Source organism: Tursiops truncatus, chromosome 10, assembly GCF_011762595.2.
Source record: "Tursiops truncatus isolate mTurTru1 chromosome 10, mTurTru1.mat.Y, whole genome shotgun sequence".
Lineage (NCBI taxonomy): Eukaryota > Metazoa > Chordata > Mammalia > Artiodactyla > Delphinidae > Tursiops > Tursiops truncatus.
In genome coordinates, this window is record NC_047043.1 from 19,386,833 (window position 1) to 19,413,014 (window position 26,182).

The window sequence follows — 26,182 nt, forward strand, 5'->3', positions numbered from 1 at the left end:
TGTTGGCCACATAAGACCACGTACTTCTTTCAGGTTAGTGGAACAGATGCATTAGAGTTCTGCCTTTGTCTGTCCTGCTGACATGGCTACAAAGAAGAAGAGGAATAGGACTAGCTGTCCTTTCAGTGTCTCCTCAAACGTGAGTTTCATGGCACAGCAGGGCAATGACAGAAACCACAGCAGAACCTGGAACGTCAAGATGACATGCGCATTCTCGTTACGTGACCTGCAGTCAGCAAGTGGATACCACTGCGTCTAAACTATTAACTGTCTAAAGAACAAGCAAACTGTATCATGGACTTGGGCAGGGGGTGCTCCGGGAGGACGAAAGGAATGCTGCTGACCCGCAGCACCCACTGGCTGGGTTTCCTACCACATGCGAAAACCTAGCCACAGCTGTGGGACCCAACCCCACACGTCCTACAAAACCCCAACAAACGGCAAAAGTCCTTCTGTTATAACGTGCACTGTGAATAATCAGAATTAATATGCTTCAAGCAATTAGAAAAATTGAATCATCTACCTCAATGTGGTGGCTTTCATTAGGTAACCCCAACACTGAAAACTTAATATGAAATACGTCAGATTTGAGGGAAATGTCCCCAGTTTTGATGAACAGGTAATTTTACTAACTCTTCATACTGAAACATCTTTGAATAGACATTGTTTGTGCTACTACTGCATTGAAACTTCTTCTCTGAAACAACTCTAAACTCTCCAATTCTATGTATTCATGTTCCCACTTCAAAATTATTTCTGTGAATCCCTCCCTGTGATTGGGAGAAAGATGTGTTATCTTCCTCCAAAGAATAGCAGTCATCAACAGTATTTTACCAGGTGTGCACTCTTTTCTCAGTAGACACAAATGTTGAAAGGAAATCACCTTAGATCAAGAAAATAGAATCTGGGGCTTCCCTGGTGGTGCAGTGGTTGAGAGTCCGCCTGCCGATGCAGGGGACATGGGTTTGTGCCCCGGTCCGGGAGGATCCCACATGCCGCGGAGCGGCTGGGCCCGTGAGCCATGGCCGCTGAGCCTGTGCGTCCGAAGCCTGTGCTCCACAACAGGAGAGGCCACAGCAGTGAGAGGCCCGTGTACCACAAAAAAAAAAAAAAAAAAGAAAATAGAATCTATAATATTGTGAAAGGCCAGTGTCTGTCAAGTTTGTTCTCAAATTTTGAACATAGATTGTCCTCTAACTTATAAACTTGTGGAATTCTAAAAGTCTGATGGTTAATCACTTGTGAAAAAGAGAGAGGTATTTCTGCCCAGTGAGAACTACACACACAAAAGTGAGGTTCTCAGCTCAGCCTACAAAAGCCTTTCTGACTTGTGCTCCACCTAAAACAGCATCAATAAGACTGCAGAACCAACAGAGAAAGTGATATCTCTATGGGAAAATGCATTCAGAGTTCCTATTTGGGATGCCCGGAACCCAAAACTCTCCCTTGCTGGCAATGAAAACAGGGGTCCCCTTGCTCAAAGCAGGCTTTGCGTGTGGTCATGGTGTGGACTTTGGGGAGGAGGGTGTCTGTGTTGAAGATCAAGACTGGAAATGCAAGGGACTTCCCTGGTCCAGTGGTTAGGACTCCTCACTTCCACCGCAAGGGGCACGGGTTTGATGCCTGGTTGGGGAGCTAAGATTCTGCATGCCACGCCGCGCGGCCGAAAAGGAAAAGACTGGAAATGCCAAGTGAGGGAAGTAAATACACTGCTGTCTAGACTGGGAGGGAAGTTTGAGGGGGACAAAAGTGGGAGAGTGGGGCTTGGGTGGGTGAGGGAAAGTGCTGAAGGTCACGGACAAACAGAACAGTTTCTCACCACCTCCTCCCACCTGCTCTGCATCCCCAAAATGACCCCCTTTGGAAGACTGCGAGGGGAAGGACTGAGAAGAAATGAAAGGCTACAGCAGGATCCATGCAGTTAGAGCAAATGAGAAGGTGCAGGAATCACCAGGAAGAAGTAAAGTGCGAGAGATACAGTGTTCTGGAAGAGGGAGAGATGCTGTCTTCTAGTTGGAGATAAGGGGTGAATTTGTCACATGTAAGACGTGCATTCATAAATCAGAACCTTGTCTGTGTGGCCCGTGCACAGGCCCCAAGTAAAGAGAAATCAATAGTTACCGCTCCAAAGCAGAAGAACAATTAGCAGATTAAATTCACTAGAGTCCTTGTGAATGCTTCTTTCGTTAAGGATAAGCTTTTTTTTTTTTTGCAGTACGCGGGCCTCTCACTGTTGTGGCCTCTCCCGTTGCGGAGCACAGGCTCCGGACGCGCAGGCTCAGCGGCCATGGCTCACAGGCCCAGCCGCTCGCGGCATGTGGGATCCTCCCAGACCGGGGCACGAACCCGTGTCCCCTGCATCGGCTGGTAGACTCTCAACCACTGCGCCACCAGGGAAGCCCAATCTTTTTTTTTTAAGTATATTCCAAAAATTTTTTGCACACCTCTTGCAATTTGCCAGACCCAATGCCTTCATCAAAGACACTGGAATCCAGAGTAAATATACACTCATCATTTTTTTGGAATTCACACATTTCAAATCCTACTGCAGAAATTTGGCTTCAGTCACTAACTTCAAGAAAGGTATTGATAGCTTACTTCAAGCGATTGTGTGTCCTTCAAACAATATTATATCCAGAACTAATACACTAATGTCTTTTCTTACTACTTGTTACAGATACTAACTAGCAGTCATTCTTTACCTGTAACATAAGCACCACCTGAAAAATTTATATTTTTGTCTACGTTAAGCTATAAATCTTATCATTTTCATAAATTATGAACTTTTCATACACTGAAAATCAAAAATACAAACAATAATATTTTAAATAATGTCTGGGATTACCACGTTTTCCCACAAATTATTTGAATGATGAATTTAACGTCACGTTATTAAAAATACTGCACAATTAAAATTTTTTCTTACGTAGTTTTTTTTTTTTTCTATAGAGACTCATTTGTTCCTGTTGGGCATAAACCCAGCATAGAAGGAAATGGCCAGAGTTGAGGGGTCTCCCTGGGGCTCTGCACTACAAATGAGGAAAAACTCCTCTCCTGTTCGTCATTTCTTCTCTGGCAGGACACACCCACTGGGAGCACTTGACTCTGTGGGGTCCAAATGGGAGGAGGGCAAGTCTGGCTGGTGAACAGAATCCCAATCTGGGTTTAACTATCATTTTCCCTGTCTCACTGGGATGTTTAAGGCTGTTGCCTTAATTTTGTTTTTAATCTATTTTTTGATCCATAAACTAAGGAATACATCCTATAGAATACCCACTAGAGATGATTCCACTAGGGATCCAGACGCTATGTGGAACACAGTGGAATGAATATCTATGTCACAAGACTCATTGCCAGTCTTCATGCAAGCTTCTGGTGACCACGCTCAAGTGAACTTTAATGCAAGTTAATACGGTGTTTTCCTGATATCACAGGAAGTCTTAACAGGCTCCTTTGAAAGCCTCAGGGCCAGTCAGAGTGATCCCGGCCATTTCAGACATTGGACTGTCAGAAGCAAGTCAGGACAGGGGATGTAGTTTTGGCAAAGGTTGGTATCACGGTGCTCAGAATCTCTTCTCACTTGACAGGGAAAATCCCTATGGGTTTCAACCAGAGAACATGCAGCTAGAAAATGGGAGAATAAGAGCATGTTGTGTCTAGTCCTACACATCTGAGGACACCTACTCGGTCTGTTTCTGATAATGATCCACAGAAAGGGTTATCTTTGCCTTAAAACATCTAATGTCCTGTTTATATACATTAGACAATTTATCTCGATTAGAATGTCTTCCAAATCTCTAAGACATAACATAAGAAACACAAAGCAGCACTGTTACTATTATTTGCATTACCTCTGTATTCACAACTTCCATCGGTCTTTTCTTGATTTCTCCTATGTCCAAGTAACTGGGGGAGAAAAAAAACCATAAGGGCTTCTTTTATTACTTTTGAATCAGCTATGTAAATTGCCTTTTTAAAAATTATTAAAATGTAAAGCTAGCCATAGGAAATACTTAAGCCTAAAGCAAAAATCAATAGCTACTAATTAAAAGCCATTATAATAACAGGAACTGCTTTCAGGGCTGACACATGTCCATGCTAAACTTCAATGAAATTGAAGTCTTAGAAATACATACTTCGTTGGGGAACATTTTTCCCCACAATGGTCAGCTACTTACTATATATATGGTATTTCTTATTTTTATAGCAATTTTGATATAAAGAGTGGTTTGTGTATAAAGCTGCTTAACAGTTAGTTCTATTAATCACAGACTTTAGGCCAAAGAAAGTAGTACTGATCCCATGCATTAGAGTAACAACTGTAAAAAGCTGGGAAATCTTTTTTCCTGGGAGAGCACTTTAATGATCCAGAATGCTCAGCCATGTGGGATGGATGGTTTAGGCACTGCTTCGGCTAAAATACAGATGGGTAAACTAGTTAACCTCTGGAGACCCCTATTATTCCATTACTATTTGCTACATATGTTAACTAGTGATCATTCTTTAGCTATAGCATAAGCACAACCTAAAAACTTTATACCTTTGTCCACTTCAAGCTATCTGTCCATCACTGTGATCTCGTTCCACTGTGCTTCATACATAGAAGGTGCTAAATAAATGTTTTAATATTAAATATAAATCTAGGATTTAATTTATAACCATAGATAGAAAGATAGATACATTCTCTACCTCAACTACCATAATTGCTGAGTTGCCAAAAAAGTTCATATTAGAATTAATTTTGGCTGTTTTATTTTGTTGTTTTTTGGATAGAACGCTTTACTTAATCCATACCTCTGCAAATTATCATGTATTTCTCTTACATAAACAGTATTATACAAGACAGTGAAAATTCTCCCTCCGCCTAACAATAAAATGGGTCTTTCGGAAATCTTCAGGGACTGATTTCTGACATAACAATAAAACATTCTAACTGTCATGTGCAGGAAAGTGATTTCAGGTCCACATGTAGTAGAGTCAATGTCCCAAAATGCATAAGGAAAACTGGGGAAAATATCAATCTCTAGAATTCTCTGCTATAAAATAAAGGTTTAATAGCTACCTGAAGTTTAATCACCGTTTCAAAAATATTAGAAGAAACATGAGTAAAAGATACGCAAGAACAAAGTTGATCATTTTCATTTGAAAAATATTTTTCCACCATTGTTATCTTCCCCAACATCAATTAGGGTCTACATGGCATGAATTACCCTCAATATCTTTTGGGCTTTCTTTTGTTCTGCCAGTTTCTTCATTTATTATGTAAACTTAAAACTGCAAAGCTTCAAATATATTCAGCATTTAAATCTTCTTGCCTTCTATCATTATAACCATAGATACTACCACTTTAACACAAATAAATATTCATCTGGCAGCATGGAAAATTAACCATGGACACTGTTATAACAAACTCAGGGTTTTTGTGTGTGAGTTAAAAGCAAAAATAACCATGCAAATCTCTTATATATAAAGAGTGATTTGAAGTGCACTTTCTATTTGGTTTGGAACTGTACCTGCTTTTATTTTTTGAGTTGGTAGCACTAAATAAACAAAAGAGAACATGAATTATTAAAGTGAGTCTGGAATTGCAGATTTACATTCCCATGAAATTGCTTCATATGAAAACTATTTAACTTAAAAAATTAACGAAGTATATAATGAAAGGAACTGGACACAGAGATGCTTTGCATTTATAGCACTTCGTTGTTTACAAAACACATTCACATCCATCCCGTTTACTTTCTACAACAAGACTGTGAGGTAGGAATGGTTATGTTCCTTTTCTGCGTTAGGAAACTGACTAGCGGTGTCAAGTGAATTGCACAAGGATGCAAAGCTAATAAACAGCTCAAACACAAGTCTCCTGACTCTCAGCTTTTTAAGTTCTAAGTTATTTTGAAGTACAGTTTCATTTGGCTCTTTTCTAAGGAAGTTAGACAAAGCATACTAAAGGAGGTTTCAGGGAAGGGAAACTAAATCCAAATGTATCCCTCACCTCCCATAAAAAGAACATCTGGCATAACAAAAAAGCAGAACTCCTAGAGCTCAATTTAAACAAACTTACACAAGCTAGGATGATATTAGATAACTTCAGTGATACTTGGGAAAATAGTTCTACACGATCAGAAGTCACAAGCATAGATTTTATGGTAAAGGCTTTTTTTCCCATCCTGAGGCCCAAGCTGAATTTTAATTAAAATATTATATTTAAAACTATGGGGGGGAAATACCTATGGAATATAGACTTACCATACAATCCAGCAATTCCACTCCTAGGTATATACCCAAAGAGAAATGAAAACTTATACATACCCAAATAATGAAAACTTGTACATACCCAAAGAGAAATGAAAATGTTCATAGCAGTATTATTCATATTAGCCAAAAGTGAAGCAATCCAAATATCTATCAACTGATTAACAGATAAACACAATGTGGTATAGCCATATCATGGAATATTATTCAACAATAAAAAGAATGAAGTACTGATATATACTATAACATGATAAGCCTTGAAAGGCTTATCAGGTTTGTGGCCACCCTGCATGGAGCAAATCTATCAGCGCCATTTTTTCCAACAGCATTTGCTCACTTCATGTCTCTGGGTCACATTTTGGTAATTCTTGCAATATTTCACACTTGTTCATTATATTATATTTGTTATGGTAATCTGTGATCAGTGATCTTTGATGTTACTACTATGACTTGCTAAGGGCTCAAATGATGATTAGCATTTTTTAGCAATAAAGTATTTTTTAAATAAGGCATGTACTTTTTTTTAGACATAATGTTATTATTGCACACATAATAGACTACAGCATAGTGTAAACATAACTTTCATATACACTGGGAAACCAAAAAACTCCTGTGACTTGCTTTATTGCAATATTCACTTTATTGCAGTGGTCTGGATCAGAACTTGCAATATGTCCGAGGTCTGCCTGTATATAAAATGTCCAGAATAGACAAATCCATAGAGACAGAGAAACTAACCACTACTGATTAGTGGTTACTAGAGCATGGGGAGAAGGGGAAACTGGGAAGGTACAGGGTTTCTTTTTGGAGTGATGGAAATGTTCTAATATTAGTTTGTGGTGATGGTGGCAAAATTCTAGGAATCTACTAAAAACCACTGTGGTTTATGTTACGTGAAATATATCTCCGTAAAGCTATAAAAAAAAACCCTATGGAATATTAAATTCTACCTGTCCTACAGTACCCACTCCCACAAGGAATAATTTCTCTCAACTCCCATATAACTTTAACTATCTTTCTAATTGCACTCATTCTTTTGTACTTTGCATTAAAATTACTGGTGTGCATGTAGTCTGTCTCCTGTTAGATTGTGAACTCCAAAAGACAAGGAGTCCTGTCTTATCTTTGTTCCCTTCAGAGACCTAAGCACAGTTTGCTGATTCACTGAACACCCACAATAAGTGAGTGCCCTGCCCCAGGAACTGGGGATAAGCACCACTAACGACCTCTGTCCTTGAAGGTTTAACCATCAAGTACCTGGTGACAGACATGTAGACAAATACAGCAAGCCAGTAAACTTTTCCAAGCATTAAGGAAATAACATAAACGTGCAGGAGGTGGGAGGAGGGTCACAAAGTGGGGTGTGGTCAGTTCTACTTGGAATTGAAAGGTTGAAAGCACTTTTCTTCATGGGTGACAATACTTCCAAGTGATTTTTAAGAAGTCTTCATTTAAACTCAAATGATAGGTTCCAACATTGTAAATCAACTATACAGCAACAAAAATTAAAATGAAATAAAATGATAGGTTCCAAGCAAAAGTGGAAAGAGAAAAAGCAGAACAGAAAATGCCAAATATCTAGCATGACATTTGTGTTACTCTTTCCAAATAGCTAGTCACGGAATACTTTTTTTTTTTTGATTCCCACTCCTTACACACACATTTAAAGTCTGTTCCTACTGCTCCGTACGTGAACTTTCTTTTCCAATCACACTTTCAACCTCTGACCCCAGCCGCAGCGGGAGCCTTGAGTGGCATCAACCCGCACAGTCACAGCCCCTGAGCGCACCGAGGTGTGGGGTGAGGCGGGGGTTATTCCATTCCACCTTAGAACCCTCTGAAATGACGGGCGGTGGGGATAGAAGGACTCACTTGAGTTTCTTGAAGGCTTCCTGGCCCCCAGCCACGTAGTTGCCCCCGGTCTGGATCTGGTCTAGCTTCCGGATGCGGTGCCCGGTCCGCGGGGTGTAGATGTTCCTGACGGCCCCAAAGGGCGCCTGAACGCCGCCCGTCACCTCCCTGAGGAAGGCGTCGAAGCTGGACACCTTCTTTTCGTGGAAGACGAAACGGCGCCCCGCGAAGAAGGGGTCCCCGTTGCGGTACACCAGCACGCTCTTCACGACCGGCTGAGACAAGTGGCTGGACCTGGCGCTGCTGCCGTTCATCTTCCCCACTGGACGCCGCTCCGGCTCGCTTCTCAGCGGGGAGGCACCTCCGCTGCCCCAGCGGCCTCCCGGCACACGCGGCGCGGGGTCGCGTCCTGAAACGAACGGGCAACAGACAAGCTAACGGGTAAAGGCGAAGCAAGTGCGTATGCCGGGCTTTCACCCCGCGAAGACCCTGCCGCTGCAGGACACGTTCAAGTATTTCACCAGAGTCTGCACAGCCAATCAGCAATCGCGGTGCGCGCACGACACCTGTTTCACTCGCTACCGGCAGAATCGGGGTGTAACCACCTCTGCACAGGAGCCGCGCGGGGGGCTTGAAACAGGCAAACTTCGTGCGCCCGGGAGGGAGGTGGGAACACACACACACACACACACACACACACGAATTATAGAATTATAAATGTGATGAAACTTCTTTCCTCGCCTGCCTCTCTCCCCTCTCAATCTTCTGTTTGTTCCCAAAGTAATTAGGGTTCCGGCTGGAATTGCCCAGATTTTTCTTTGCGGAGAAATAAATGCCTAAAGTGCATTGAGAGAGTTTCCCAGACCCCTCCCCCCTCCCCAGATGACCTGCACCGCCCCGCGGCGAAGCTCCCATGGGCATCTTTTGAACACATAGGGCAGAGGCAGGCAATCAAGCCCCAAGGCGGGGGGTAGTGGGTGGGATCCCGGGAGGCGCCCGCGGCCGGAGTACCTACCGACACCCGAGGCCCAGTTGGGGGAGGGGCGGCTTGGGCCGGGCCGGGCCGGGCCGGGCGGGGCGGGGGTGGGGCAGGGGCGCCGCGGTGAACTCGGCTGCGGCCGCGCGTCGTTCCCGCTGTTCCTCCAGCTGCCGTTGCCTCTGCGGGCCTCCGTCACCCGGGGCGCGCGGGAGGAACGGAGTTGTTATTTCTTGCCGTTTCCATAGCAACTGCAGCCACGCGCAGGGAGCGGAATCAGTGCACTAGGCCTGGCGCGCTCCTGGATCCCTCGGGCTTTGCCCGCAGCCTCCGGCAGAAACTCGATAAGTGAGTGTTTTGGGAGGAAGGAGGGGAAGCCTGGGAGTCATTATCATGCAGTCACTCTATAAATGGACGCCTACTGGGTGCCAGGCGCTGTGTTGGAAGTTGGGGGATACAGCGGCATAGAAAAATCTAATATTTTGAAGTGCCTACCATATGCGTAGCTTTACGCCGAGAAAAGGTTGCCTCAAGAAGTCTAAGTGGCTCTCGGTGCCCAAGAGCCCACATCCACGCTGTTTGTATAGATTGGATCGATGTATGGTAAGATGGGGGAAAGGAGCTTTGAGACCTTCAGTGAAGAGGTGCTTTGTCCAAGCTACTGTGGGACACATATTATGGAAGCAGGAAAATTCTCTTTAAAAAGTTGAAATCTTCCAGCTCATCTCTCCCAGTGTTCCCTTTGTTCCTCCTAAGACGTCCCTACTATGTGTCATGTGCAAATTTCATTACTGGCTGTTCCTAATTCTTCATCTATGAATAAAAATAGTGTTAATAAAAACTACCATTATGGTAGTTAACTACCATAATGGTAGTTAATAACTACCATTAATTGAACACTTACCATGTGCATTGTGTTAAGCACTTTAGGTTATCTAATTTAATTAGATTATCTAATTTAATGTTTACAGCCTTCAGAGGTAAATACTCTCTCCTCAGATGAGGAAACTGAGGCGTAGAGAAACAGAAGAAATTCACCTCAGGTCGTGTGGGAAAATTCAAACCCAGTTTTCTGTGATTCCAGGACCACCTTAACCACCATGTCATACCAATCTGAGAGACGAATGTATGGGACATTGCAATCTGGGGCAGAAATGTTATTATTAAAGTTACTTAATACATCAATGCCTTGAAAGTTAACAGTTTTCAAAAGAAGACTAAAGAGGAGAGAACAATACAGAGGGAAAATAGAAGAAGGAAATTTTGTGAGCTGGTTGTGAAGAATACACAGGTTGAGGGAATGGATGGGGAAAATATCTGTGGGGATGTGCTACCAAGTAGGTGAATAAGACAGGAAACCTGTTTTGAGGGATGAAAGGCAGTAAATCAAGCCACCCCCAGACCACCTAAACCTCCCTACCATCCATACCCATACCAGCCCAGAACAAAATAAAAACATGTGGCCTCTTGTTCAAAAATTATGAATTTCAAGATGGTGGCCACAGAACGATAAACTAAGCATGAGGATCTTCTGAGTGTGAAGCCTTGTCATCAGCCCATGAAGCAGCCCCACATCCGTATTCTGATGCCTCCCCCAACACTGTCTCCAGTCCAGGTTTGTCTCCTGAGCCCAGACTCATTTATCCATTTGCCTCTTAGTGATATGGCGATAAATGTTTACTGGTTTGCAGGGTGGGGAAAGCCTTGATTCACAGCACTTGCCAACTTTTGTAGTTTAAGTCGTGCAAACAAGGCCAATTTCCAGCTCCAATCTGACGTCACTGAAAGCATGAGATGTGCAGTAGCATGTATGTTATTTCCACCATTCAGATACAATAGATATATAACCTCAGAGATAATAGTAAAATGGGGGTGGTGATGAGTTTTGAGTAGTTATTATCTTTATTTTTAATGTAATTTAATTGTATATTTATGCAATGACAATGTTTAAAATTCCTGGAAATGTAACAATTGAGTCGGGGCTTCCCTGGTGGCGCAGTGGTTAAGAATCCGCCTGCCAATGCAGGGGACACAGTTCAAGCCCTAGTCCAGGAGGATCCCACATGCCGTGGAGCAGCTAAGCCCATGTGCCACAACTACTGAGCCTGCACTCTAGAGCCTGCGAGCCACAACTACTGAGCCTGTGTGCCACAATTACTGAAACCCTCGCACCTAGAGCCCGTGCTCCACAAGAGAAGCCACCACAATGAGAAGCCTGTGCACCAGGCTTATCTATATTTAACTATGGCGGAGAAACAACAACAGAAATAGTCATATATTTGCAGTCTTTCTCTCTGCTCCTTTTGCTTGCTGAATTTGTGTTAGAGCTCTTCTCTGTTATACAGAATCCCAACACAGCAAAGGGAGAAGGATTTCAGAAGCCAGAAAAGTTAGATAAACACTGATCATGGTTATCATCAAAAAGACCACAAATAACAAATGTTGGTGAGGATGTGGAGAAAAGGGAACCCTTGTGCATTGTTGGTGGGAAAGTAAATTGGTGCAGCCACTGGAGAAAACAGTATGGAGATTTCTCAAAACACTAAAAAAAACACTAATTCGAGAGATACATGCCCCCCAATGTTCACAGCAGCATTGTATACAATAACCACGCTATAGAAGCAACCCGAGTGTCCATCAACAGACAGCTGGATTAAGAAAAGATGATCAACAAAGCCAAATGTTGGTTTTTTGAAAAGATTTATAAAATCAACACAACTCTGGTGAGATTAATTAAAAGAATGATAGCATAGTGCTTCCCTGGTGGAGCAGTGGTTGGGAGTCCGCCTGCCGATGCAGGGGACGCGGGTTCGTGCCCCGGTCCGGGAAAATCCCACACGCTGCGGAGCGGCTGGGCCCGTGAGCCATGGCCGCTGAGCCTACGCCTCTGGAACCTGTGCTCTGCAGCGAGAGAGGCCACACAGTGAGAGGCCTGCATACCGGAAAAAAAAAAAAAAGAAAAAAGAATGATAGCATAAAGAACAATGGCAAAAAAGGAAAAGGTGGGACGTACTGTATATGCCACAGACCTTTAAAAGATAATAAGATTGATACCATGAACAACTTTATGCCAATAAACTTGAAAAAGAATGAAATGGACATAATCTTAAACATAAATAACTTCCCAAATCTGATTAAAACAAAAACAACTAACAGGACCCAAATGACTTCACTGGCGATTTCACTGGTGACTTCTGCCAAACATTTAAGGAACTATAATTTCAGTCTAACGCCAAATCTTTCAGAAGCTAGCATAACTTTTATACCAAAATCTTGCAAGAACAATATAAAATGAAAATTACATAAATGCAAAAATTCTAAGCTAAATACTAGGAAACAATTACCATGAAGATATACTATAACTAAATTGGATTTATGCCAGGAATGCAAAGTTGATTTGACATTAGAAAGAGCCATTAATTTAATTCCGCATGTTATAGATTAAGGGAGAAAATCAGATGGTTATGATTTGGGATTTAATATGGATTAAGGGGACTTCCCTGGTGGTCCAGTGGTTGAGACTCTGTACTTCCATTGCAGGGGGCATGGGTTCAATCCCTGGTCAGGGAACTAAGATCCTGCATGCTGTACAGCGCAGCCAAAAATAAAACATAAATAAATAAATAAGGATTAAAATTAAGAATTTATGTTCAAAGAAAGAAACCAAAAACAGAAAAAAAAAAAGCCACAAACTAGGAGGTGATATTTATAAAATATATAACCAATAAAGGACTACTTACTGAGAATATATGAACTATTCAGTATCCAAAAAGGTAAAGAAAAAAACCCTAACTCAACTTTTTAAATGGGCAAAAGAGGGCTTCCCTGGTGGCGCAGCGGTTGAGAGTCCACCTGCCGATGCAGGGGACGCGGGTTCGTGCCCCAGTCCAGGAAGATCCCACATGCAGCGGAGCGGCTGGACCCGTGAGCCATGGCCGCTGAGCCTGCGCTTCCAGAGCCTGTGCTGCGCAACGGGAGAGGCCACAACAGTGAGAGGCCCGCATACCACAAAAAAATAAAAATAAAAAAATAAAAATAAATGGGCAAAAGATTCAGACAGCCTCTGAACAAAGGAGGAAATCTAAATTAGCAATAAACATATGAAAAGATGTTTAGCTTCATTAGAAATCAGAGAAATTCTAATTAAAACCTCCAAGATTTTGCCCCCAGATTGGCAAAAATTAAGATATGACAAACCAAAGTCATCGAGGATGGAAAGCAACAGGAACTCTCATCCACCACTGGTGAGACTATAACCTAGAACAACCACTGAGAACCAGCATTTCTTCTACTTTGTAAATACCCTAGAAAAACTCCTGCACATGGTGCATCAGGAGACATCTACAAGAAAGTTTGTAGAAGTATTTCTCATATTAAGAAAAGAGACAATCCAAATGTGGAAGAATAGAATGGATAAATAAATAGATAACAGACAGTAGAACACCATATACAGCAGTGAAAATGAACTCAACAGCATACACCAACATGTACCAACACGGAAGACTACCCACAAACATAATGCTGAGTCAGAAAAGCAAGGCACAGAAGAATAAATATGGTACATTTTCCCTAGTATAAAATTCAAACGCATGCAGAACTAAAGAATTCACTGTTGAAGGATCCCAAATGGTAAAACTATAAAGAAAAGTAAGGGAGAGTGATAGACACAACATTCAGGACAGTGGTTACCTGTTGGCATTGGGGGTGGGGTGGGGGGAATACAGGGGATGGGATGTGGCAGGAGCATTACGATCTATTGTAGGAAAATGGTAATATCTCATTCTTGGACTGGTGGGGGTGAGGGTGTGGTGCACACATGTCTTTGTATTATTGTTAATATTTTCTATCCCTCATATACCTTATAAATATTTTGTTATATATTCAAAATTTAGGCTTTTTTCCCAAAAAAGAGTTGGGATAAATAAGCTAATTCTTATTTAGAAGGAAGGAGGAGAAGGAAGAAAGGGAGAGGGGAGAGGGAGGGAAGTAAGGGAAGGGAGAGGAAGTGGGGAGGGAGGGAGAGGAAGAATTGGGATGCTTGTAGGCATTCAGCAAAGGAGAGATTCATGGGAACAATAGCAATTGGGTAGGGCCACCCAGAGGAGGTGAGTCTTGAGGTGGGCCTTGAAGAATTCATTGGATGTGATACAGTGAAGAGATGGAGGAGAAATGAAAGGAGGCTTCATGAGGAAAGGATGATGAGCAAAGACAATATGGAGGAATAAGCCTGGGAAGAACCCAAAAGGCAAATAGTCGTCTCTGACCCAGGCCTGGCTCAGGAGACAACGGGAGGCCCGTGTCTGCTGGGGGAGCCCGTGGTGAAGGACAGTGAGGCTGGATGGCGGAGCCCCAGCAGAGAGGAAGCCAGGTGAAATGAGAGGCTGCCTGAGGAGGCCCAGCCTGTGGTGACCAATGTCCCTCCCCTCTGAGGAGCTGAAAGGGAGAAACTGACCCCCTTAGGCATGCGAGAGCCTCCTGAGTCCCTTAGCCGTCTCAAGGAATCCAGGTTTTATACTCCTGCTCTATCAGAAATGCCCCACGGTGGTTGGAGAAATCCCTACTCTTGATCTTCTAGGGCTTAACTATGTGGAATCTGGAATTCCCTGAGAATAAGGAGGCTGCGGGCTTCCACTGCCTTCTCCTCACTGTGATCCTGCACCTGGGCTGGGACTTTCCTGAAGCTCCCCTCCCTGTGGGCTGAGGTTAGAAACCCTGAAAACCATACGCCCAGAGGCCGCATTAGAGTGTGTGGTGAGTTGGGAATATGGCTGTACCCCGAGAGGGCTCTACAGAGGATCCCTCCAGCTGAGGGCCCTGTGAGACAGGGCCACTCATGTGGGTGACCCCAACATCAAGACAGACCCTAACATGATACCTGAGCGAGTGGAACAAGTCAACCAGGGGTGGGTTCAGTGTAAAATCCCACTTCGTACATCTTTAGGGGCAAGGGATGCTCTCTAAGGCAGAGTATAACATATACTATAAATAAAGGCATAAGTACTGCCATTTTCTCTGAATGGAATGCTTAAGTACCAGGTTTTTAAGTACAGTTGAGTCTTTCTTGTCATTCAGCTCTCAGCTGAATGTTTACCTCATCAGAAAGGCCTTCCCTAATAACCTTATGTAAGTGTCCCCTAGTCACTGTAGGTCACAACACCCTGTCCTGTTTCTTGTTTGTGGCGCTTGCCACTCTGTAGAATGTCCAGGAGAGCGGGACATTGTCTGATCTGTCACTGCTCTATATAAAGTACTTAGAACAGTGCCTGGCATATAGTCTAGCAAATGAATATTGTGTGTGTGTGTAAAAAGAGAGAAAAGGGAGTCGGAGAGAAGAAGGAGGGGAGGAAGGGAGGGAGGGAGGGAGGAAAAGGGTAAAGGAAGGAAGCTATCCTAGCTCAGGTCTCCAATATGTCCCCTACAGTATTCATGTATGTCTGAGCATGTCTGCCAGACTGTTAGACCCACCAGGAATGTGTTTTTATGAAAAACTAAGGCATCACTGGAAAAAAAAAACAAAACTCATCCTGAAGTAAAAAGCTGTAAGAGAAGTAAACCCAGTAACAAAGGTTAGATCGTGGGAGAGGGGCAATCTGAAGTTTAGCATCTCACCTGTCAGGTTCCAATCTCCATGTACTCATTACAGGGAATTGGATGTGGCTATCAGCAAAATTTGAAATACATATTTCACTATAAATTCTATAAAGCATTGAGCACAAACAGCTCTTCTTTTATGCTGTGTGTAAAATAGAATGTGGAAGGGAGATGGAGAAGAGAGGCTTTCTGGTGCAGGGAGCAGAGTCACCTTGGCGGTGCCTCCCTGGACCTTGTGGACTGTAATGTAGCATCCATGGCGCTGGGACCTGGCAAGAGACAGCATCACCTCACAGAGGCAACGGTACACAGGTGGCAGTACCTGGCTTCACAAGCAGTAGAGGCCTTAGCAGGAAATAGCACCAAAAGGAGCTAGAGCAGGAAATGAGGAACATGCAGAAGCTGGGCAGACTTAAGAGCTCACTCCCTGGGAACTCTTTGAAGTAACTGCAGGAAGTTTCAGGGGGACAGTTATGGGATGCGCATGTATGCTTCATAGGAAGCAAGAACCTGCCAAGCTGTGCCTTAATAATTTCGACCTGTTTTACCCACTGGCCTGATATGACCTGAGAAAATATAGGGGTTTGAGATCTTGAAAGTGAGAGAGGTATACTCAAAAAAATTAATAGAACCTAGTGATGTTGAAAAAGACAAGAGAGTAACTATTTTAAATATCAGTGTGGGTTTTTTAAAGATAAGAAACACCTCTGTATTAGAGAGTTTCATCCAGAGATTCTGAAATGCAGCATCACATCTGCTTCACGATTGCTTCACAGACATACCACTTCTGTAGATCCCATTGTAAGAGGTATGATTAATGAGATTCCTTACCCTGTGACTAACTAGTGCAAGAGTCTGAAAGCCCCCCTCCCTTGCTTTAGGTTGGGTTAATTCTAAGGCATAAAGTATACTTCAGAGCTCCCCTGTGGAATCACGTTGAAGTGGCCCTCAGTGGGATACCGCCTGAAATCACGCCCTTACCTGGCTTCTTACCAATTCCTTTAAATGCACTTTCGTAATAAGTCACTATATACAAACCTATGACCCTACCCCTTCTGACTCTCTAACCTCCAGTCCTGGACCTTAGCTGCCTACCTAATGCATGTACACATTCATTCATTCATTCATTCATTACCAAATACTAGCTCAGAACCTACTCTGGGCAAAGCACTATTTCTCATTTATAGAGTATAGTAAATATTCTGCCCTTTCTCCACCTTCTGTGCCCTAATTTCAGCTTCTTAAAAGGATTCCTGTCATATTGTATTAGAACTTACCCTAATGATAATTACCTCTTTAAAGATCTCTAATTACAGGCACATTCTGAGGGAATGGGGCTTAGGACTTCAACATAATAAGTTTTGAGGGGTCCACAATTCACCTCATAACATCCATTATTTGTAATTCGAGTAATGCCAATTCTATCAAATCACCACTCTCCTTATTTTACATACTGTTTTTTCTAAAGAATGTCTAGTTATATCTGTTAGTTATACACATTCACTTCCTTTTTGGGAAAGTGGAATGACCCATAGGTCTTAGAGTGAAACCAAGCTGAGTTTAAAGCTGGTGGTGAATGAAAAACACTAACCATGAAATGTCTCAAAGAACCTATAAATGCTAGCTCAGTGGCATGAGGTACCAGTAAAGGATGCAGCAGAACTGGAACTATAGCGACTTTCAATTCTTTCAGTCAAGTCATTACCAATTGACTTACTCTTTGATTTGTTTCAGTGCATCTGTTGGCAATATACATCATTTGTATCATCGATTTGTTTTGTTCTTATACACTATAGTTTCTGGAAACCGAAGAACAAAGTATTACACTATTTTACAGAAAACCAGAACCCCCTTGAGACTTGATCATTTACGACAACTGAGGACTAGAGCAAAGAGCTTGGCTTTTTAAAGGGTTTCTGCCTCAGCTTGGGAGGTGTAGGAAGCTGCTAGGCTGACTTGGCTTGCCTGCAGGACCGCTGGAAGCTGATGTAATGTTGATACTTTTCTTTGAGTAATTCCCCTTACAACACAATTTACTCTGTCCTACAAGGAGTTTGTTGTGACACTTTGATTCTTTAAACAGAAAAGCTATTTAAACAAAGCAATTTCTCCTCCATGGTGATTTAACTGTCCAACTATAGGGAGGGGAAAAAAAAAAAACTTTCACAAAACTAGGCAACCTAAGCTCAAAATCCTTTCAACACTTCATGCAATTCTCCATTCCCTTCACTTACAATTAAATTATTTGCATCATAAAAATAAACTCAAAATGGATTAAAGGCCAGACACTATAAAACTCTTAGAGGAAAACAAAGGCAGAACACTCTATGACATAAATCACAGCAAGATCCTTTTTGACCCACGTCCTACAGAAATGGAAATAAAAACAAAAATGAACAAATGGGACCTAATGAAACTTCAAAGCTTTTGCACAGCAAAGGAAACCATAAAAAAGACCAAAAGACAACCCTCAGAATGGGAGAAAATATTTGCAAATGAAGCAACTGACAAAGGGTTAATCTCCAAAATTTACAAGCAGCCCATGCAGCTCAATATCAAAAAAACAAACAACCCAATCCAAAAATGGGCAGAAGACCTAAGTAGACATTTCTCCAAAGAAGATATACAGATTGCCAGCAAACACAGGAAAGGATGCTTAACATCACTAATCATTAGAGAAATGCAAATCAAAACCACAATGAGGTATCACCTCACATCAGTCAGAATGGCCATCATCAAAAAATCTACAAACAATCAATGCTGGAGAGGGTGTGGAGAAAAGAGAACCCTTTGGCACTATTGGTGGGAATGTAAATTGATACAGCCATTATGGAGAACAGTATGGAGGTTCCTTAAAAAACTAAAAATAGAACTACCATACGACCCAGCAATCCCACTACTGGGCATATACCCTGAGCAAACCATAATTCAAAAAGAGTCATGTACCACAATGTTCATTGCAGTACTATTTACAATAGCCAGGACATGGAAGCAACCGAAGTGTCCATCGACAGATGAATGGATAAAGAGGGTGTGGCACATATATACAATGGAATATTACCTAGTCATAAAAGGAAACAAAATTGAGTTATTTGTAGTGAGGTGGATGGACCTAGAGTCTGTCATACAGAGTGAAGGAAGTCAGAAAGAGAAAAACAAATACCAAATGCTAACACACATATATGGAATCTAAAAAAAAAAAAATATATATATATATATATATATATATATATATATATATATGGTTCTGAAGAACCTAGGGGCAGGACAGGAATAAAGACGCAGACATAGAGAATGGACTTGAGGACACGGGGAGGGGGAAGGGTAAGCTGGGACAAAGTGAGAGAGTGGCATTGAGATATATACACTACCAAACATAAAATAGATAGCTAGTGCGAAGCAGCCGCATAGCACAGGGAGATCAGCTCGGTGCTTTGTGACCCCCTGGCGGGGTGGGATAGGGAGGGTGGGAGGGAGACGCAAGAGGGAGGAGATGTGGGGATATATGTATACGTATAGCTGATTCACTTTGTTATAAAGCAGAAACTAATGCAACATTGTAAAGCAATTATACTCCAATAAAGATGTTAAAAAAAAACAAAAGTCCCTTCCTAGCCAAAAAAAAATTATTTGTGTCACCCTCAACAAGACTTTCTTCAATGCTGAATTAATAAAATTGTTAGCTCATCTTCTTCAACTTGACTCTACAAACTGGCCAATACTTTTGGAACGGTTTCACTATGCCAAACTAAGTTCTGTTTTTCTACCTCCCAGTTCTCTATTTATATGCATAATCGTTAAGTAAGTAGGTATAACTATCTTATTTACGTTAAGTCAGGAGTGATGTTTATAAAATGAATATATTTATCTTTAAATATAAGGAAATAAAAGAAAAAGAAATAAAGCCAAAGCTTAGTAGTCAGTTGATACCTCCCCCCAGACCCCACAGCCCAGAGAATTCAAGGTCCTCTGGTCTCTGATGGGCTCGCTGCCTCTCCAGGTTGTTATCAGACTTCATTAAAGTGAAAATTAGAGTAATGCCTATCTGAGATTGATTTTTTGTTGTTGGTAGACTGTGCTAATCCTTTTGTAATTCAGATTTGGAGCAATAGAACCACCCAATGAATGTGGCTTGGGCCTGTCTCCAACATTCCAGGGGCTTCTTTCATATCTTCACACTACTAACGGGCTACATTTCTCCACAGACCTTAATTCTACACAACCTCAGAAGAGAGTTTTTCTTTTCTTTCCTTTTTTTAATTCCAAAATGAAAATCACTATCCTTTAACACCAACAAGTATGCTTCGATGGCTAGTTCTCTGCCTCTACCGTCATTAAAAGGTTACTTCTGTGAAAACCTTAGATGTCCACTTTGGACTAACAATTTTTGAGTTAGTGTTTTAAAGGATTTTCTTTAGGTCACTGATAATTACTGAGGTAAAACAGTGTTATCCCTTAGTACCTGGGGGGCGGTTTGGTTTTGTTTTCGGGTCCAATGTGGTAAGCCACAGTGAATTTATTATAAATAGAAGACTTCCATGAAAGAAAACTACCCCCTGCTGTGAGCAAACCAAGAGAGAAGTTAACCATTACAAAGTAACAATTTTGCAGGAAATTATGTCACTAATACAGAAGTTATTGGTTAACTGCAGTCCAGTTTCTGGATTAATGGAGGGAACTGCTTTAGGGAACTATGATGTTCTGATGTTATTTAAAGTTTGGGAATTCTAATTAAAAAAATGTTTATCAGTCAATAAGACCACGACCAGCATAGGAGATAGCATTATTAAGGCTAGACAGTCTAATGTTTGCTCCTCACATATATCGATTTCTAACTTAATTATAAACTACAGAAGTTTCAGTGATTGCACAATATAACATTTTTTCAACCCTCTGTTTTATGACCTATTTGATCACTTCCCAATGACATGTTCAGATAGTGCAGCAAAACCATACTGAGTGCAGATTTGAAAAGCGCTTCTTAAAACATCTATGTGAGTGGATGACAAGGTTTAAATACCATATAAGTTAAAATGCAGTAAAACCTTTCCTGATAAGAACCCAGGGAATTCCCTGGCGATCCAGTGGTTAGGAGTCTGCGCTCTCATTGCTAAGGGCCCGGGTTCAATCCTTGGTCGGGGAACTAAGATCCAACAAGCCATGCGGCGCAGCCAAAAAAGAAAAAAGAAAAGAACCCAGCACACCCTGAGCCCTGCCTGACTGACTTTTCCCCATGATTAACTCAAATTTAATCTGAAAGAGACAAATGACAAAACAATATCAGAAACTTACTTAAGCCAAAAGGAAGAAGAGAGGAAAAAAAGAAACAAATAACTACATTACATTTATTTTTACATTACATAAAAGATGCACATTTTTTCCCACCACCTTTACATCTCTGAAATCGGGATGTGCCTTACAAAGTCCTACACTTGTCCTTGACCAGGTGGTGTATTGTGTGAGCAGGTAAGAACCTGGCCGTACTGTTCACAGTGTCACCACTTGCGATGTGTTCATGGTTGTTACCTCATATGTTAGGTTTAACTGACTTTTAAAATGAATTTTTTAAAGTTTTTTTAAGATTAATTTTTTTAAGATCATACCATGATTTAGCATTGAAACAAAAAAGTTTTAGAAATGCCATGATATTTTGCTTACATTTTCCCATTTATATACAAGAATGTCATCTAAATAAGTCTAAAAGAGCACTTTCAATAAGTATATAATTTTTTAAATCTATGTTATAAGAAAGCATTGTATCATCATTTAATTGAATTTAACATTTTTCCTTGTTAGGGGTACATAAAATAACGGTGCATCTTGCAATCGTGTTACCGAATTGGTCTTATGGACCCTGACTTGGGCCCTAGCCCAGCCAAGGCCTCCTGTTTCTTTTCCTATTCAGATTCACACGGCCAATAATGAAACTGATGCTGAGACTAAAACAGCACAAGCTTTATTGAATGGCCATTCAATGGCTGAGAATGGAAGTGGAAACTTAGTTCACAAATCAACTTCTCAGTCCCGGCAAGATTTTTAAAGGTAAGGTTAATGAGGGAGAGCCCTATGCATTGGTTTTCTGGGAATGGGTGGCGTTCTTCCTGGAACTGGACTGCCATCTCTGTTTCTTCCTTCTATGGTCCTTCCTGTCTTGGCTGCCAGTAGGTGTGTCATTTAAAATGCTAATGTAGGGACTTCCCTGGTGGCGCAGTAGTTAAGAGTCTGCCTGCCAATGCAGGGGACATGGGTTCGAGCCCTGGTCCGGGAAGATCCTACATGCTGCGGAGCAGCTAAGTCCGTGCACCACAACTACTGAGCCTGTGCTCTAGAGCCTGCGAGCCACAACTACTGAGCCCGCATGCCACAACTACTGAAGCCCGTGTGCCTGGAGGCCGTGCTCTGCAATAAGAGAAGCCACCGCAACGAGAAGCCCATGCACCACAAGGAAGAGTAGCCCTTGCTCACTGCAATTAGAGAAAGCCCGTGCACAGCAACGAAGACCCAACACAGCCAAAAATAAATTGTAAAAAACAAAGTAAATAAAAAATAAAATAAAATAAATGCTAATGTAGTACAATGAACATATAACAGGGCTCAAGGTCTGCTGGAGGTCGGGTCTTCTGCCATCTTGGATTTGGCCGGTTGTTCTAATCAATTCTGGTGGCCTCTTGTTTTTCTCTTCTGGTGGTTTCCCATAAGACAAAGATAACACTTGCCCACAGCTTACCTTCCCTCAGGGAAGGGAGAGGGTTAGAGCCCGAGGCTAACAGCCATGGTAACAATCCCAAGTGTCTTAGATTGGAAGAAGTAGTGTCATTCCAGTCGGTAGGGTCACTACTCATAAATCTCTCCAACAGCTTTACTGTACAGCTGGAATGCCCCACCCCAGGATCTTCCCTGACAAGTCTCTGCCCTAGTTGCCACCATCATTTCTCCATCACCAAAATCAGAGTTTCCCAGGAAAGGAGGAAGCAAAGCTGGCAGCCGCTTTTTCAGGATCCAGCCATCATCTTTTACTCTCATCAGTCAACTTTGATTATAAGATATTATGGAACTCAAAAGTAAGTCTACCTGGTATAAAACCTAGTGCTAGGGTATTAATCAGTAAGAAATTACATTTAGAATCATGACCCAGATTACCAAAGATTCATTTACTGTTGCAGAAAATAATAATATAGCTTAGAGGGCTTTCCTGGTGATGCAGTGGTTAAGAATCCTCGTGCCAATGCAGGGGACACAGGTTCGAGCCTTGGTCCCAGAAAATTCCACATGCCACGGAGCAACTAAGCCCGTGCACCACAACTACTGAGCCTGTGCTCTAGAGCCCGTGAGCCACAACTACTGAGCTGGCGTGCTGCAACTACTGAAGCCCACGCACCTAGAGCCCGTGTTCCACAACAAGAGAAGCCACTGCACTAAGAAGCGCGCGTACCGCAACGAAGAGTAGCTGCTGCTCGCCACAACTAGAGAAAGCTCGCACGCAGCAACAAGGAACCAACGCAGCCATAAATAAAATAAATAAATGTATAAAAATTAATAATAATATAGCTTAGAAACATTCCCAATAAGAAGGGTTGAAACAAAAATGAGGTTTAGCTAACTCACCATCAGCTAAATCTTCACTTTCTGGTAAACTAAAATTATGCCATTCTGTATTATAATCAGGATCCTATGAGAACTTCCCTTAGGCATTAGGGTTATATTAAAAATGTATGGATAAAAAAAAAAAACATGTATCGACGTACCTCTATCAGTTTCAAAACTTCACTTCCAGGTCTGGTAAACTGGGGAAGGTCCAGAACATTTCCAACCTTCCTGAAAAAGTGAACTTAAATTCTTCTAACATCTTCCTAGATGATCATATCCGAACACGGCTTCCCTTTGTGTTGGCAGAGGGTGTAAAAAGTACAGTGGCATATCCATATGATAAGCTCGGTTTTTAAAAGAGTAAAATGGTAAAATTTAATAAATTACATACCATGTCATACAAGGTTTTATTCTATTTATTTAACTCTATCTCGCCCACTCTAAACTTCTTGAAAGTAATTTTTCACCAAATTTGCCATATCATTCTTGGCTGTTGCCTGGAGCCAATTCAAGCACATTACAGTATGAAGTACATGTACATTTATTTTTTAAAGCATACAGATGTACTTCTATTAAGGTCTATTATCTTCACACACCAAAATCTTCACACACACATTTTGACAGCTGCTAAATTTTTATAAAAATTTTTAAGGGCTTCCCTGGTGGCGCAGTGGTTGAGAGTCCGCCTGCCGTTGCAGGGGACACGGGTTCGTGCCCCAGTCCGGGAAGATCCCACATGCCGCGGAGTGGCTGGGCCCGTGAGCCATGGACGCTGAGCCTGCACGTCCGGAGCCTGTGGTCCGCAACGGGAGAGGCCACAACGGTGAGAGGCCCGCGTACCGAAAAAAAAAAAAAAATTTCTAAAATGCTGCTTTATATTAAACACCTTCTCGATACACCTATATTTGGTACATAAAGGTGGAGACTGCACCAGTTATCAGATGTCACCATATACCCTGTGTTTTCTCCAAAGGAGAGGATATTAGTTCTAATACTTTTATTCTGACAAATTCTTTAAACCATCTATATGGTGCAGCAATCATTCATCTACAGGTATGTATGGTCAGGCCACTCAAGATGGCTGCTTTCTTGCTCTCTGTACCCTCCCCGCCCGACCAGGGCCTGCTTCACCTACACCCTACTCACAAGACTGACCTTCCTACATACTTGCCCCAGCTGTTGAGAGCTTATCAAAGGGGCGGTGAGGGGCGTTCCCCTCTGCTGGTTTCCCTGGTAACTAATGAGCCCACCTGACATCAGTTCCCCTATAACTGGTAACCTCCACCCCCCCACGGCCCTCCCCAGGAGTAAGACTACCTCCAACTCCCACCCGCCTGGTGTTGCTCCAGGACCTGGCTTCAGAAGTGTAAGTTCCCCCATCCACTAAGCCATTGATGTTTCTGATTGCTCACTCCAGGCTCTTTCTTCTATCCTGAAGCTGGGCAAGCACAGCCCTCGTAGGCCTATGGAGCACAGCCCAACAAGGTGCTATCTTACACTACTGGTTTCAAAAAATGTAACAAAAAAATAAATGTAGTGGCAAGTGTTTCGATTATAAAAATGGAGATGTGGTTAGATTCACGATGGGTAAACTAGTTGTGATGGTTGATTTTACGTGTCAACTTGACTGGGCGTCTGCGAAGGTGCTTCCAGATGAAATTAGCATTTGAATCAATGAATTCAGTAAATTGTTCTCCCCAGTGTGGGTGGGTGTCATCCAATCCACTGAGGGCCTGATTAGAAAAAAGGGCAGAGGAATTCTCCACCTTTTTTATTTTTCCTGCCTTCTGTTTGAGCGGGAATGCCTCATCTTCTCCTGCCCTCAGACTGGTATTTACACCATCAGCTCCCTTGCTTCTCAGGCCTCAGACTCAGACTGAACTACTCACCCACTTTACTGGGCCTGCAGCTTGCAGATGGCAGATCAAGAGACTTCTCAGCCTTCATCATCGTGTGGGCCAGTTCCTCGTAATAAATCTCCTTCTATCCTCTTGGTTCGAGTTCCCTGGCTAGTATACTAGCAGTGTTTCTGATTTCTGTATTAGGAATTCCCTGCATCATTGAACTCTGTGGGACAAGCAGGTATTAAAATAGCTAATAAATAAATAAGCCAGCATAGGAATAGTGCTCCCTCTTGTGGCCAAATTCCTTGAAAATTTTCCGACAAGGGAAACCTATCTCTTGCAGACACCAGGTGTTGTCATGGACCCAGACCCCAGAGAAACCCACTTACCATTGTAGGTGCTGTATGTAAACAGGAACATGATTTTAAAAGCTGGGATTTGGGTTTGGGATAACGCACACAAATAAATAAGCACACACATTTAAGCCATAAAAACAGGAAAAATCATATTTTACTGGAGTCTGGTACCATTAGATTTTCACTTTTTATTGTCTACCACGTGTGAAGAATATGTCTAGAAACATCGAAAGGGATATATCTTCTAAAGGCAAAAATGGTCTTGGGGTTTTGTGGATTCTTCTCCTTGTTATAAAATACAGTAGTTCTCAATCAGGAGTGATTTTGCTCCCCAGGAGAGAGTGGTGATGTCTGGAGACATTGTCACAACTCAGGGAAGGGGTGCTACTGGGACCTAGGGGGCAGAGGACGGGGATGCTGCTAAACACCCTACAACATACAGGACAGCCCTCACCCCCAAATTATCTGGTTCAAAATGTCAATAGAGCTGAGGTTAAAAAAAAAACCCTGGTATAAGAATTCTTTCATCCTTTTCATTCATTTGTAATATATAAACCTTCAACTTAACAAGTAGTAGTTATTCATCTCTTGTGTATTTTTCGACTTAACCACAATACTTCCATCACACCTTAAATGCAAGGGGGATTTCTTAGTCTCTTCAAATAAACATTCAATGTTAAAATTTCAAAAAAAAATAAGTAGTAGTTATTAACTGCAAAGCC

General features: G+C 42.1%; 1 protein-coding gene across 1 annotated transcript in view; it reads right to left on the minus strand.

Moving 5' to 3' along the window:
- DCDC2 (doublecortin domain containing 2) overlaps nt 1–8,828 on the minus strand; it is a 158,391-nt gene extending 149,563 nt beyond the window's left edge. The window contains exons 1-2 of the mRNA XM_019944978.3: nt 8,128–8,828; nt 3,852–3,906 (exon numbers count right to left, since the gene is read on the minus strand). Of these exons, the coding sequence (XP_019800537.1) occupies nt 3,852–3,906; nt 8,128–8,420 (348 nt within the window). The 5' untranslated portion in view covers nt 8,421–8,828. The remainder of the gene's footprint in view (nt 1–3,851; nt 3,907–8,127) is intronic.
- Nucleotides 8,829–26,182: the final 17,354 nt, after the last annotated feature.